The 15,692-nt window shown below is 37.0% G+C and overlaps 1 protein-coding gene across 1 annotated transcript; it reads left to right on the top strand.

Moving 5' to 3' along the window:
• The first annotated feature begins 10,391 nt into the window (after positions 1 to 10,391).
• LOC100772776 (cytochrome P450 2C26) lies at positions 10,392 to 15,146 on the top strand. Its single transcript, XM_035441861.1, has 3 exons — positions 10,392 to 10,663; positions 13,433 to 13,574; positions 14,742 to 15,146. The coding sequence occupies exons 1-3, from the start codon at positions 10,433 to 10,435 to the stop codon at positions 14,921 to 14,923; spliced, it is 555 nt and encodes a 184-aa protein (XP_035297752.1). The 5' UTR covers positions 10,392 to 10,432; the 3' UTR covers positions 14,924 to 15,146.
• Positions 15,147 to 15,692: the final 546 nt, after the last annotated feature.

Here is a 15,692-nt window from a genome sequence, read left to right as displayed (position 1 = left end):
GGTCAGGGGCTGAGTGTGAACCAGCCTAGAGGATGTGAACATGGGTTATCTGGTCCTTCCCCTCACCTGTCTTCTGATGGTATGTGTGGGCTAGCAATTCCCTCCCCTCCCTTGAAGCCTGTGGCGGGTAGGAGGGCTGGCCCTGACTCATCAGAGTGCGATATTTGTCATTGCCCTTCACCAGCTGCAGGATTTGGAAGAGTGGCCCCTGCACATTGCCTGGGTAGCACAGTAGATCTCCCACTAATATTGCACATGTGCAAGAGCCAAATCTGGGGGCGTGAAAGAAGCTCGTTGCTATAAGTGGTGAATTAGCCAGGGCAGTGCCAGAGAGCTCACCCTCGTCAGGAGTTAAGTAGACAGTTGGAGAGGTGGCCATCACAGCATCTACCCAGACTCAGAACTAGGGTTATGAGTAGACGCACAGCAACATCAACCCCACCTGTGATCTGCTGGAGCACATGGAGGGGCTGGTCCTGCATGCACAGGGCTACAAGATCTTCACAGTGCAGGGTAATAAAAGGATATCCAAGAGAACTCCCAGTAAAGACCAGGTATTGACATTGTAATAGAAATCAGAGGCCTCGAGCCAGATCAATGACTCCATGCAGTGAACACTTGCAAGTAAAGATATACGGATAAATATGGGTTTATTGTTGATACTCTACGTCGCACTGCAACTTTCATGATGATATTTTTTCTCTTAAATTTATTTTATTTTATTGGGGGGGTCTTGTAAGGGCTGAGGGTAGTTGTGAGGGTATGCAGAAGTAGATGGGATCAAGGTGCACAGTGTGGGGGACACACAGAATAAATACAAAGCAAGTTTAAAAAGAATGGCTGTGATCATAGAGAAACCCCTAAGGGCTGTGCTGTATTTTGCTTTCAAAGCCACTCTGAGCATCACTCACTTCATTCCATGTCATATACCAGTTTACAGGCATTCAAACTGCATGTGCTACTGGTTTTGCTATAAATCAAGATGCTTGTCTCTCTTCACTGCAGCTGTCATCTAAGACCTATAAATGACAATTATTCACATCATATCCTGTTTCATAATTGAGGGAATAAAAGGAATAAGCCATCAGTCAAGTTTCATAAATATGCTTCATACTGAAAATGATTTGTGAATGTGGAAACTTGATTATGATCTTTGATGATTTGGGCAGGAATCCCCCCTATTTCTCTCTATTTTCACAGAGAATTGCTGCATACATGAAATAAAACACCTCTTTCTCATGTGGGACACTAGTTTTTATTCATGTTAGAATCTATAAACCCAAGTAGGTCTTGATAAGTATCATGGATATGTGTATTTCCTCAAATCTGTTCCTTTAACAGTTTTTTGGCAAGTGCTGGTGATATGGATCAGTGGTTAAGAGTGTGTGCTTATCTTCGTAATCTTCCAAAGGACCTGAGTCCAACTTTTATCATGCATGTTAGGTGGCTCAAAACCACTAGCATCTGGGGATCTGATATCTTTGGCCTCCAAGGCACCCACACATACATGGCACACACATGTATGCATGCATACCCATTCCACACACACCACTAAAAGTAAAAATGTACATATTCTCAAAATTTTCTTTGATTTTGTAGGTCTGCAATAATTTCTCTTCACTAATTGACTACTGTCCAGGAAGTCATCACACAATAAGAAAAAATTTCAATTATATCAGAAGTTACCTTTTGGAGAAAATAAAAGAACATCAGGAATCATTGGATGATGCAAACCCTCGGGACTTTATTGATTGTTACCTGATTAAAATGAAGCAGGTAAAATATTAATATAAATTTATTTTATTGTTTGTGTATTTTGTGGCTTGTTGGACACCAAAATGTTTATCAGAGATGGTTTAAGTTAGTTGTAAAATGAAAAGTAAAGACTCAGAGACTGTTACTAAGTTTCATACTTCAAGTTCATATCAGAAAGTCAAAGAAGCTGGCCACTAGCTTCTTACCTCTACATCAGGTTAAATGGGCTGATCCTAGCTCCATTAGCTGGAGCAGCTGTATTCATCAACCAATAAGAGAAACAGATATTCAGAGCATAGAGAAGGACATCCCCACATCTCCACTTTTCTGTCTAAATAAAAAGGAAGGTTTCAATTTTAACATAGTAAAATTATATATGACAAAACTGTTATCAAGCAAGAATTATAGGTACTACATTTAGCCCTCTAATATTTGGAAAAATTTAATGAAATTAGTTTATCATCTATCATGTATCTTTGTGAGTCTAAACTTTTATATACAATATCTTTTATCATTAGTAAGAAAAATCATAACCATATCTATCTGTCTTCACCTTCATCAAAGACCTCAGAATATATATATATATATATATATATATATAAAATCTAGAATGAAGCAGTTTGGAGAGAACTATGCCAACATTCTCACATAGTGTTATAAATGTTTCTCTTTATTTAAATGGGGTTGGTAATAAATGGTTAATGATCACAGTCAGTCTCTATCTAAAGAAAATGGAATTTGTTGTAGAAATGAATACTTTCCATTGCTATAGATTTTGCTTTACTGATAAAATTTATGTTTTTGCTATATTATATTTCTACTCTTGTTTAAATATTGTTTTTATACAGCTCATTTAAAATGCACCATATACTTAAATACAGATTTAGTCACTCAAATAGTTCTGTTAGTTAGATTTTCTAGGTATACTAAGACATATTTCAAATTGACAAGTATTCATCAAAACTTTTAAAAGACCTACAGAATATGACATTTAAAATGGTTTATTAGAGTTTTTCACAACAACAAGACACAACTACTCCTGGCAACATCACTTTGCTGCAAAGAAAGGAGGTGGCACTGCACTCCTGAACTGGCATAAAATCTTGGACATTCATCTAAATTCACTGTGTTTCAGTACTTCCTCCTCTCTTTGCTGCAAAATTCATTTTCACATTTTAATAGCACAATGCACTCATTCCTCATAAATGGTCATTTGTGTTATTTCTACCCTAAATATGAGGGTTGTGAGTCAACTGATAATGCCTTTCATTTCTTGACCAACTGCAAAATATTTGCATTAATATACTATTTTGTATCTTTGAGATCCAAATAGCTGCCAAAATTTGTAATTTGAAACTTTATTATTAACATCAACTGAGTGAGTGTGAAGTGGTACCTTGGGACAGATTTGATGGGTATTTTTTTAAATAAACAGTGAAAATGGAAATCTTTTTAGATGTGGTTTTGCCTTTCTGTGTCTACAGAGAATTTTTTATGTTAAAAGTAGATGGTTCAATAATAAATTATGATACAATGTGCATATATAAGCATGCACATTTAAGCTAACTTTAACTGTTCAATTCATAGGGACTAGATTTATCTTCTTACTTAAAATTAAAAATAAGCACAAACGAAACATATGAAATGATAGATTTCAAGATACTAGACATCAAGAAACAATATTATGTGATAACCATTGAGACACAGATAGTATGTTTATCACAACAAATTCTTTGATGAGTTTTTAGGGCATAATGCAAAGTTTGCTGTTACAATTCAGTAATCTGTACTGGCCAGTCCTTGGGGTTCTGACAGGATAAGCCCTCAGCTGCAGCCACCAAGAGCACCACCTGTGCATATTCACTGTGTTCCCTTTTAAAGGGTCCTGCCCAACTCCCATCCTGCTCTTCATTCCTCCCTCCCTCCCTCCCTCCCTCCCTCCCTCCCTCCCTCCCTCCCTCCCTCCCTCCCTCCCTCCCTCCCTCTTTCTTTCTTTCTTTCTTTCTTTCTTTCTTTCTTCCCCTCTCTGTACTCCACTCTCTCCACCTCTCTTTCCTCTCTCTTCCCCTCTTTCCCCACTCCTCTCTCCTGGTGCTCCTGCCTCTGTCTACAGATAATTTTTATTCAGATATTTTTTCCATTGGCTTGCTTGCTGTGTGGAGCTATAGAATTGTGTGCGTATCTAGACACTAACCTTTCTATATAAATGACATGGAAACATATTTACATCCTGTATGTTGTCCTTTTCACATTCTTAATTATATCCTGAATATGTTATCTTTTGTTGTGGATGAAGTCTGGTTTATGTGTGTTTTGGGTAATTTGTTCTGAAATCTATGAGTCCAAATCATAAGGAATGATGCTTATCCCTATGTTACTCTTCCAGCATGCTTCTCTTCATGTAGCTATATTGTCGATCTGTCATCACTTGTTGAAGACCCTTCCTTTAGATGGAGTAATCTTAGAACTCAGTTGTAAAAATCCTAGCCATAGATGTTTGGGTTAACTCCTGGCTATCAAAGCTCTCTTGATTTGATATTGATTTGTTTGTCAACACTTCACTGCTTTCATTTATTGTAGCTCTTCAATAAGATTTTCTAAAAAATTGATTTATGTTTGATACATCAGTTTTATTTTATTTTGTAATATTTTCTTTATTCTCTGAGAATCTTATATGAAATTTGAACATAACACTCAACTTTCTTTATCCTCCTCCCCATCCTCTCATCTCTTCCTATCAAATATTGTCATTTCTTTTTTTCCCTTCTCTCCACCAATGAGTCCAGTTTCCATTGCTCACCTAACCTCAGGCCTGACACATGATTAACCTACCAGGGGTCACAACATTGAAGGAAATTGACTTTTGCCTTCCCAGAAGCTAATCTGTTAGAGGTCTGATTTCCTATTTCCTCTCCACACTTTGTCCTGGGTTTTTATTGAGTGAAGCCTACACAGTTTTTGTACAGGCAGCCACAGTCACTACAAGTTCTTATGTTCATCTGTCCTTTTGTGGGTAGAAAACACTGCTTCCTTGATTTTTTAAATCATTGATGGCTCTTAACATTTCTGACCCCTTTTCTCCAAAGGTACTTCAATCTTCAGGGGAGGAGAGTGTCAGGATTTAGGAGTGATCAGGTCACAATTCTTTGTTCTCTGCACATTGAGCAGTTATGCGCCTCTGTATTAATTGCCATCTTCTGTAAGGAAAGTTTCTCTGATTAAAAAGTAAGAGAGTTCTCATCTATGGATATAGTAGTATGTCATTAGGAATCATTTTAACACTATGTCCATTAGTCCATTAGACTAATGGATTTGCCAACCAATTCTAAACCCCTTTAACAGTGGCAGATATGGATCCTAACTAAAAAAGGGACCTTGGATTCAATGAGAAAGTGGTTGTTTGCTCCAGTGAAATTGGTGTAACTATTGTACTAGTGGACATACTTTTCAGGACAGTCATTGTTGTAAGTTGCAAGTTCTCAGCTGGGTGAGACTGAGAATAACTTTTCTCCTACAGTAGCACACAAAGAACATTCCAGCACCACAAATACTAGCCAATAGTGTTGAAGCTTCTTGATGAGTAGCAGATTTATTTCTTTGTGTTCTGTGACTGAAATATATGGTTTCAGCAAAATAGCGTTTTACTGTCAAGTTCTGGAGAGTAACCAAGAATATTGGCAATGACCTGTGATACTTAAGGATACATGTGGCTCTATTGGCCAACGGCTCAAAAGAATGTAATCTTTTACTGGTCCCAAGATTAGACCTACCACACACTCTTCTTCATATGGTTGTGATGAGAAAAGATAGAAAATTAATAAATATATCCTTTATGTTTTTTAACCATACAGGTGTCATGCAGATAATCACAACAATGCAAGAGTTAGGCTAGGAATTAGGGTAAAATTGAAAGTTATAAAAATCTGTGTCATAGACCTTGAAATCATATGCTAATTTCTTTTCTACTCTACATCCTACGTTCTTTGTTGGCAACAATGTAATAGTACACAAATTGAATTGGGAGACCACTCCATATAGAGGGATTCTCGCTCAGCCTAGACACAGGTAGGAGGGTCAAGTCCCTGTTCCAAACAGTATGACAGACATTGATTATCCCCATGGAAGGCCTCACCCTCCCATGGATGCAGAAAGGGGATGGAATAAGGGGGTCAGTGGGGGGCAGGGGAGGACAGGATGTTGAGGGGACTGGGATTGACATGTAAAACAAGCTCATTTCAAATTTAAAGAAAAAAGAAAAAATGTAGAAGTCTTATTATAAAAACTTTGTACAGAAATAAAACTTCATGTCAAATTAACTAGACCCAAAGTTTATACAACTCAGTAAACTTCTATACAGGTAGAATAACTATTTGAAATGGAAGCTATGGAGTTTTACTTTAAAGTTTATACTTTCAGTAATATATATATATATACATATATATATATATATATATATAATCCAAAATATATATATCCAATATATATATATATATATATATATATATATGTGTGTGTGTGTGTGTGTGTGTGTGTGTGTGTGTATGTATGTGTGTGTGTGTGTGTGTGCACTTGTCTAAAACTGTAGAGCCAATGTAATCAGATGTGCTAATAAATAATTTGCCAAATTATCACATCAAATTATTCTTAGGCAAACCACAATCAACAATCTGAATTTTCACTTGAAAATCTGGCAATCACTTTGAGTGATCTGTTTGCTGCTGGGACAGAGACAACAAGCACAACCCTGAGATATGCTCTCTTGCTCCTGCTGAAGCACCCACATGTCACAGGTAAGGGCACATGTAGAACCACAGTATTCCTATCTGATGTTCAAAAGACTCTTCTAGTTTCATGTGTGTTGTTATTCTTAGAGAAGTCTCAGAGCTTCACCTTCTTGCCATTCACTGGCTGTAATGAAGAGTGTGACTAAGAGAAACAGACTCTGGTTGTCACAAAAGCAGTCAACTTCTGCTTAGTGTCTGAGTTCTCTGGAAGGCTACAGGCATGGCGAGGGTACATTATCCTTTGGATATATGTTCTTCTACTCTTAAAAGCCATGTCTTTAGATCAGCTAAAGTCTTTCAGTTTCCTTTACTTATTCGGATGAATCTAGCTTTGGGATGGAGAAAAGAAAACTCACCTCACTGAACCATAAGCAGAAGCTGTAGAACTTTCTGAGACTGGCTGAGATAATGTGCATTTTGAGAAGTATCCAAAATATTTGGGTTCTCTAAAAACATTTTCCATTGATGCAGAAAAATGTAATTAAGGAATTTTATCACTTTAGATGTCCATTTCCTTAAACTTCTGTTAAACAATGATTTATTTCAATTGTACCAATAGAGTTTTCTTTTACATTGTACTTTAAAACAGCTCCAGTATTCCAGCATATACAAAACATGCCCTCACTCCTGTGCCCAATATATACTGCAAGACAAAAGCACAAATATGAATGAAAATTTATATTTTTTGGATAGGAAGAGATAACAATAATCAGCTAAGAAGGCTTCACCAAATTACTGAAACAACAGTATGAGGAATAAAAAAATAGATCAGGAAATATGATGTTGAAATATAAATGTTAGATGTTGCTTGTTTTTATTTTTAGGAAAGAAGTATTTGGTTTTACCATAGGTTCCTGGGCTATCTCATATCCCATTACTGGCCACCCAAGCAGTTTCAGGAATGGTTTAAATATCATGGGGTGGGCCTCAGTTCAAATCAGTTCTTGGTTGGTTACTCCCACAAGTTTGTGTCGCCATTGCCCTATCAAATCTTGCAGACAAGGCACCATTGTTGTTCATAGGCTGGGCTGGTGTTTATGATCTTTCTTTGACAGTATGCAGAGTACATTCTTATACTAAATATTGTAACATAGGGGTGAAGGTTCCTATAGGCATCAGATTGATTTCTCCATGTTTACAGCATTGTGTAGGTGTTACTTCAGCAATGGGATCTTGCTGTTAGTTTGTGGAGAGCAACCCATTGTCTTGGCCACAGTCTTGGTTGTTTGGGGATTTCACAGAATTCTTTTGATACCCTAGTACTAGAAGTTTCATTTGATGACAAGGAATGTTCAGTTGGGGCTCTGTCTCCTAAATATTTGGCTATTTCATTTAGATCACCTTCATATATGTTTCAAATATATATTTAGGAAGTTTCTACTGTGTTAAGATTCCATACTATCCCTCAAATGGCCCTGAATTTTAAATTTCTCTCCCTGTATTCTCTCCTACATTCCCATGTCTCCTTCCCAATTAATTTCCCTTCATATTTCCATAATTATCTATTCTACCTCCCTTTCTTAACAAGGTCTATCTATCCTACATAGTCCCTAATTTATATCAAACCTCTGTGGTTCTACAGAATGAAGCTTGTTTATCAATGATTTAACTGCTAAAATCCACATGTTAGTGGTTACATATCGTATTTTTCTGTTTGGGTCTTGATTACATGACTAAGGGTGGTTTTTTTTCTTGATTCAGCCATTTAGCTGAGGGATAATGATTTTATTCTTTTTTAATGCCTGAGTAATACTTAATTTGTTGAATGCATCACATTTAAAAAATCAATCTATCCTTCTGTTTAGTGACATATTCACTGTTTTCTATTCCTGGATATTATGAATAAAGCAACAATGAACATGGCTGAGCAAGTGTTTCTGTGACAGGATGAAGCAACTGTATGTCCAAGAGTGGTTTAGCTGTATCTTGATGCAGATTTATTTGCAACTTCCTAAAGTCCTATCACACAGATATCCAAAGCGGCTGTACAGGTTTGCATTCCCACCAACAATGCATTAATATTCCTTTAGATCCCCATACTCAAGAGAATGAGCTGATACTTTTTTAAAACTGATATTCTCCATTCTGTTGGGTGTAAGATGAAATATCACATACTCTTATTTGCATTTCTGTGATGACTAGGGATTTTGTTCATTTTCTAAGTTTCTTTAAGTTTTTCTCAGCCATTTCAGTTTCATCTTTTGAGAATTCTCAGCTTGTACCTCTACCACATTTTATTATTTGGGTTATTTGTTTTCTTGATATCTTTTTTGAATTCTTTTTATATTTTAGATATTAGCCCCCTATTTGATGTGTAGTAAGCAAAAATCTTTTCCCATTCTATAGCCTGCTGCTTTTGTTCTAATAATAGTGTCTTTTGCCATACAGAAGCCTTTCAGGTTCCTGAGGTCCTAAAATGCCATGGGTAATGAGGAAAGAGGAAGGCTGTATGTGTTTTGATGTGTTTGTTCATATAGATAATGTAGATATAACTGAAAATTTCATTTCCCATATCTGAAATTCATAAATGTTGTAAATCTGTGGGCATATAAGAAACAGTCATTTTGCAAATTGTGAGCATGGGGGGAGGGGAGAGGGAACTAGGAGAATGAGAAGGGAAGAAGAAGAGGGGTGAGGAAGACATGATGGGGCAGGGAGGTCGAGTTGGGGGAAGAACAGAAGAGAGAAAGATAAGAGATACCATAATAGAGGGAGACATTAAGGTTTAAAGAGAAATCAGGCACTAGGGAAATGTCTGGAGAGCTACAAAGAGGATGCCAACTAACAATCTAAGCAACAGGGGAGAGGCTACCTTAAATGTCCTTTCCTAATAATGAGATTGATGACTAATTCATATGCCATAGTATAGCCTTCATCCAGCAGCTGGTGTAAGTTGAAGCAGACACCCACAGTTTAACCTTGAATTGAACTGAAATCCAGTTGCAGAGAAGGAGGACTGATGACCAAACGTGTCCATACCAGGCTGGTGAAACCCACAGAAACAGCTGACCTGAACAAAGGAGAGCTCTTGGTCCCCAGACTGATAGCTGGGAAACCAGCATGGAACTGATCCAGACCACCTGAATGTGGGTGTCAGTGAGGAGACCTTGGAAATCTATGGGGCCTCTTGTAGTAGATCAGTACTTATCCCTAGCATAGGAATGGACTTTGGGAGCCCATCCCACATGGAAGGATACACCCTGAACCTAGACACAAGGGGAATTGGCTTAGGCCCTATCTCAAAGAATATGACAGAATTGGAGGCCCCATATGGAAAGCTTCAGCTTCCCTGGGGAGCAGAAAGGGTATGGGATAGGTAGGATGTTACTTGGGGAGTCAAGGGGGGAGGGGAGGGAGAGGGACCTAGGATAGACATGTAAAATAATTTTCTTTCTAATAAAAATTACAAACAAAAAGAAAAAAGAAACAGTCATTTTACAAATATGAGTATATTTCATAAGTAGTGGAAAATGTTGAACTTGTTCAATATGGGGTGTGAGAAATAAAGAATTCTTTTGAATTGTACATATGCACCACATAAACAGGCTCATAAATATACATACATTAGAATGTGACTGTAAGAGAATATTATATTTAGATAGAGATTTAGTATCTGACTTCTCATGTCCTTTAACAGAGACATAAGCATGGTGATTATATTGTTTTACTTGATACTTTTATATACTTATACTTTATTTGCCATTATGGCTACTAAATAATAAGTATATGCTAACCTACCATAATATCTACATAGAAAGATAGTGATATAAACCCACAACATAGCATTATAAATATATGTATAAAAGCTTTTACACATGAAAGAAATAATGAAGATTTATAATTCTGTTGGAATGCCTACATTATGGTCTGTATGGCCTGACATTGTACCAACCATGTCACTTTTCTATTCCCCCATTTCTCACTGTGACAAAACAGCTAAAGTACAGGAAGAGATTGATCAAGTGGTTGGCAGAGACCGAAGCCCTTCCATGCAGGACAGGAGCCGCATGCCCTACACAGATGCCACGGTTCATGAGGTCCAGAGATTCATAGACCTGATCCCCACCAACCTGCCCCATGCGGTGACCTGTGACATTAAATTCAGGGATTTCTTCATCCCCAAGGTAAGCTTGTCTCTTCTCTGCTGCACCTCTGTCCTCTTGTTGCTTCCAGTTTCACAGTGTGGTTCCAGTCCTCTGAGCCACCCAGGGCTGCTTGTGGTTTGTACTGCTCCATGATCTGGAGGCAGCACTGCTGCAGGTACAGATATATCTGGTAATGATACTTCCACATTTGCTCTCTCTTCCAAACACTTTTGGGCAAAGCTTAGGTATTTCTGTTTGAATGTTAAAACATTTTGTCAAATTCCAAAAAGTCTTTTCTAGATTTTCATCATTATGAGAAAAATAATCTTCAAAATGGAAAGAATCCATATCCTGAAATCTTCAATTCCTTAATAATGCTACTTCATTCAATCATTTATTTGCCCTACTTTTTCCCATAATTCTCCTAATTTGGTTGTTCCACCTATAATTTCTGCCTGTCTACAGGGCAGTCAACATTTTATTCTATCAGTCAGAGTGGGAAATCTTCACAGTGTGCAAAGGATTATTCCACAGCACATCACTTGTCACATTTCTCATGAGAATGACAATTGTAAGTTTAATATCTCCCTATCAAGTTTAACGATATAGGAATACATGGATAGTTGTGTAGTTCAGGTGAAAATTTTTGCTCTAATTTTCTTAAGGATATAAGAAATACTTTAATGTGGATCCAATTATTTATGAGCATGGACCAGGAAAATAGAGTTTTATTTTGAGATAATTTTTATTCTCAAAAGTCTGTCCATTTTTTTTGAAACAGTTCTCTGAACCCATTTATGGTTCTATGTATTGTTTCCTCTTTGATCACTGACTGTATATGTTGCAAACATATATGTATATTGGATTTTCTCTACCACATATTACTCCTATGGTAAGAAAATTCTGTCCATATTTTTCTTCCTCATACTTGTTAGAATTTTTGTATTAAAACCAAATTGTTGGCTTAAAACTAAGTTATAAACATTTTCTGATGTGGTTCTGTTTGTACTCATTTCATTTCTGTAGCCACTTAGTGGTACTTTGAAGACACTATATAACTTCTTATTGAGTGCCAGATACTACAGATGAAAAATTCAGATTTTTTACCTCAATATCTTCATTCATAAAGGATGAAGTTGCTCTTTCCTGGAGGGTCTTGTATTTCTTCAGGGTGAGGTGGGGCAAAAGGCATTGATAAGGCTCCAGTTACTAACACTGTGTAGAGATGAAGGAACTAATTTTTCCAGGCAGCAATGAGTTTTACTTTGTGATAACAGATTCAGTACAAGGGTTAGGTGGCCAGTGTTCTCTGTTTGTCTAAAGGACACTCCTGAGGCAAGACTGTTGAGGTCTATGGCTAATATAAAAACTCATTTATGTCTATGTCATTAGCCTAAGTAAATGATAAGTCGAACAAAGGACAAGTTTAGAACAGTGTATCTCCACATACCTACCTTGGGTTTAAGCCCCAGTTCAAGTAGAGTATTGCCTCAGCTAAACATATATCCCATCATCCCTCTGTTGCCGGATGATATTATGACTGGTCTTTATGGGGTCTAGTCAAAGAGAATATAACATTCTCTTCCTTTATGAAACAACCTGGCTATTTCACAGCTGATTCTCCTTTCTGACAAATAGGATAAGTGTTGTTGTTTTTTTTTAAATCAGAATGGAGCCACTGATCTCAACAGAACTAGTAGAATAAGAAGGAACCAATAAGCATTTCCATAATTGTTCTGGCAGATTTCAGGCTTTCTGTGCTGTGAGAACTGTGCTGCCCCTTTATAGACATTGTCATTATAACAGAGAAGCAGTCACAGGCAGAGTGTAAACAAATGCTTATGGATATAATTCATTCAAGTCCTATTGACACTAGAACTTAATTTTCACATAGTTGACACATGTCAATAATAGTCTTTTTAGTTTAAAATTATAAGCACATTTAGTTTAGTCACATTCTACTTCATTTGGCAACCCTGTAAAAGTTTTAGACCATGTTCCTGGAAACTTTGACATAATATAAGTATAGTTTGTGTGCTTGTTGAAGAAACCTTGCCAGCATCATCTCCCAACAATTTCTGTGTATCTTCAGTTGTATTGATTTAGCTGTTGTCAGATCATGACTTCATAACTTACCCTTAATTTTATTTGGAATTTATTTTATTTTCCTCCTTTCCTCCCCATTCCATTACTTCCTTTCCTTCTCCAAATTGTCTTCATCCTGTTTTTCTGACACATATGTGCATTTCTGTGTTTGTGTCTGTGCATTCACATAGATAGTTTCCATATATGACTGCACATCTCTAATCTGGTGCATAGCCCAACATTTGCTTTCTCATCCTATAAATAGATAGACATATAGATAGATTCTGTAAACAAAAAGTGGTATTTTTCTTCCCAAAGTTTCCCTATTGTCTTATTGAATGGTCTCCTCTTCTGTTCAAAACACTCAATAAACTATTCCATCTGGAACCTGATTCACATGTGATGTGTGTAGACAGATGTGATGAGCTATAGCAGACAGGGTTCAGAGAAGCATGAGTCCAATCTGAAGGAAAGAAAGAATAAACTTAGGAGTTTTATTTCAAGTACTCATGTGAAATGTCCTTGAAGGCACTTTAGCCACACCACTGTGTCTGGTCTCAAACTCCTCCCTGCTCCTAATCTGCTCTGTGTGTTGAAACTTCACTACTGTTATTTGAACCTCATCCCAACAATGGAGCTGAAGGTGAACTAGGTTATTTCCCTAATGTGCTTTAGCTCTATGATTTTTTTTGTAACTTGATTTCTCCTTGTGTGTTATTATAGGGAACAACAATAATAACATCACTCTCATCAGTGCTTCACGACAGCAAGGAATTCCCCAACCCAGAGGTATTTGACCCTGGCCACTTTCTAGATAAGAATGGAAACTTTAAGAAAAGTGACTACTTCATGCCTTTTTCAACAGGTAAGAGAAATTCATTTCCATGGATCTAGTGACATGAGAATCTGGGGAGGTTTACATAGTGGCTCCCTAATGTCAAGTAGACTTGCAAGGATCAGGGGTATGCCTTTCATTGTTGATGCATTGCCATAAAAAGAGATTCCTTCTCTGTCAGGATATAAAAGTGAGGCTTTGATTGTTTAGTCATTGTTCAGAATTGAGAGAGCTAGAGTGTAGACTATTGGTTTTCGTCTTTTAGCTACTTTACAGAAATACCAAAGAAAGCAAACTTCATTTACCCTTTCTCATTCACCATGAAAATGGAGACATCATAACAAACATTCATCTCTATTTTTCTGTGTCAATCACCTCCTTGCTCAACTATATAATTAACATGTCTCCAAAAATACAGACAATTCCTGAAAGCCTCAAGTGCCCTTGGTAAACACCTGAATGAACAATACTTATCAAATACCAATTTGACTAGGGCAATGAGAAAGTCTTCCAGATCTCCTGGTTTTGATGGATAAATCAGAACATTTATCTCTCAAATATTATGTATTAGTGGCAAAAATAGTGCAACATTCTAATACATGAATTATTTGCTGCCACAAAGGCATGGGTAATGGAGAATTATAAAAATAACTCACATATCATTAAAAAAGGCCATGAACCATTAGCTTAGATCATATTTTTCACAGTTCAGAATGCCAGAAGCTTCCAGAATATCATATGATGATGGGCATTATTGATGAGGCAGAACACTCTGCACATATGATGAGAACCCTGTTCCTTCTCATTCAGGGTAAGACTAAGTGATATGGGGTCAACATCTTCAGTGTGCATGCTGTCTTTGGATACATAGCTTCTATCCTTGGTTTTGTTATTTTTGATAATGAACCCAGGATTCCTCTTCCACTGTCTCCAAGTCAGTCTGAATACAGATGTGAACAACCACACCTAGCTAAATAGTATTTTTGAACTGTGTATTTCTTTATAGTGTAAGTTAATTGAGCAACAAATTTGCTCCACATTTTTCTATTTGCCTAGTTATCTGCCCTTTAATATGTCCATCCCTCTACCAACCAACTCAATAACTTACCCTGAATTCATAGCCTCTTGTGCAGATACAAGTATAGTGATTCTTACATTTACATATGAAAATAATAATCTTTTTGATATTTTTCCTAGGAAAACGGATATGTGCAGGAGAGGGCCTGGCACGCATGGAGCTGTTTCTATTCCTGACCACAATTTTACAGAACTTTAAGCTGAAATCTCTGGTTCACCCAAAGGACATCGATACAAACCCAGTGGTAAATGGATTTGCTTCTCTGCCACCCCCCTTCCAGCTCTGCTTCATTCCTGTCTAAAGGAAAGTAAACTTTCTGGCTCACACTCTGTTGTTTTCTGCAATCTGCTCTAGACCTTCATTGCATCAGGGACAAAGTGTTTTTCCTCCCATCTCACATATTCCCATTCTGTCAAGTCCCAGGAAATACCTGTCAATCATTTTACAATTTCTGGAGTCACTGCACAAATATAGTTCTATTTTCTATTCTTTGCAACAGTGTTATTATCCTTTGTGCTAATATGTATCTGGCCTTGAGCTATAATAGAACTTTACTGTTATATAACTAATATAATTCATTGTCGTTTTTCTTCTTCATGCTTTCAATAATAAATACATTTGATTTGTGTACTTGTTCTGAGACTAGCTTATAATTTACATAAGAAATGAGAGAAAATACAGTTCCCAACATATCTTGCTTGCCCACACACTGTGAAGGATAGTGAATGCAAGATGAGGGCTAGAGAGATATTTCATCCACTAAGTGCTTGCCACACAAACTTGAAGGCCTAAATCTAATCTCTCTTATGTATATAATGGCCAGGCATGCTGGTGTGTCCTTGTTATACCAACACTGGGGAGACAGAACAAGAGAGATTCTATAATCTTGCTGAACACCAAAGCAAGCATAATTAGTGAGCCCCATCTCCCTATTTCAAATTCAAGTTTGTTATCTTGCAAGTAGCATCACTCAAGGTTCTCTGACTTCCACATATGTGTATGTACATGTACATACATTCTCTTACATATGTGTATCTGATAATGCACACACACACACACACACACACACA

The sequence above is a fragment of the Cricetulus griseus genome, chromosome 3 (genome assembly GCF_003668045.3).
Source record: "Cricetulus griseus strain 17A/GY chromosome 3, alternate assembly CriGri-PICRH-1.0, whole genome shotgun sequence".
Lineage (NCBI taxonomy): Eukaryota > Metazoa > Chordata > Mammalia > Rodentia > Cricetidae > Cricetulus > Cricetulus griseus.
Note: the sequence above shows the minus strand (reverse complement) of the source record. Positions and strands in the feature narration are given on the sequence as shown.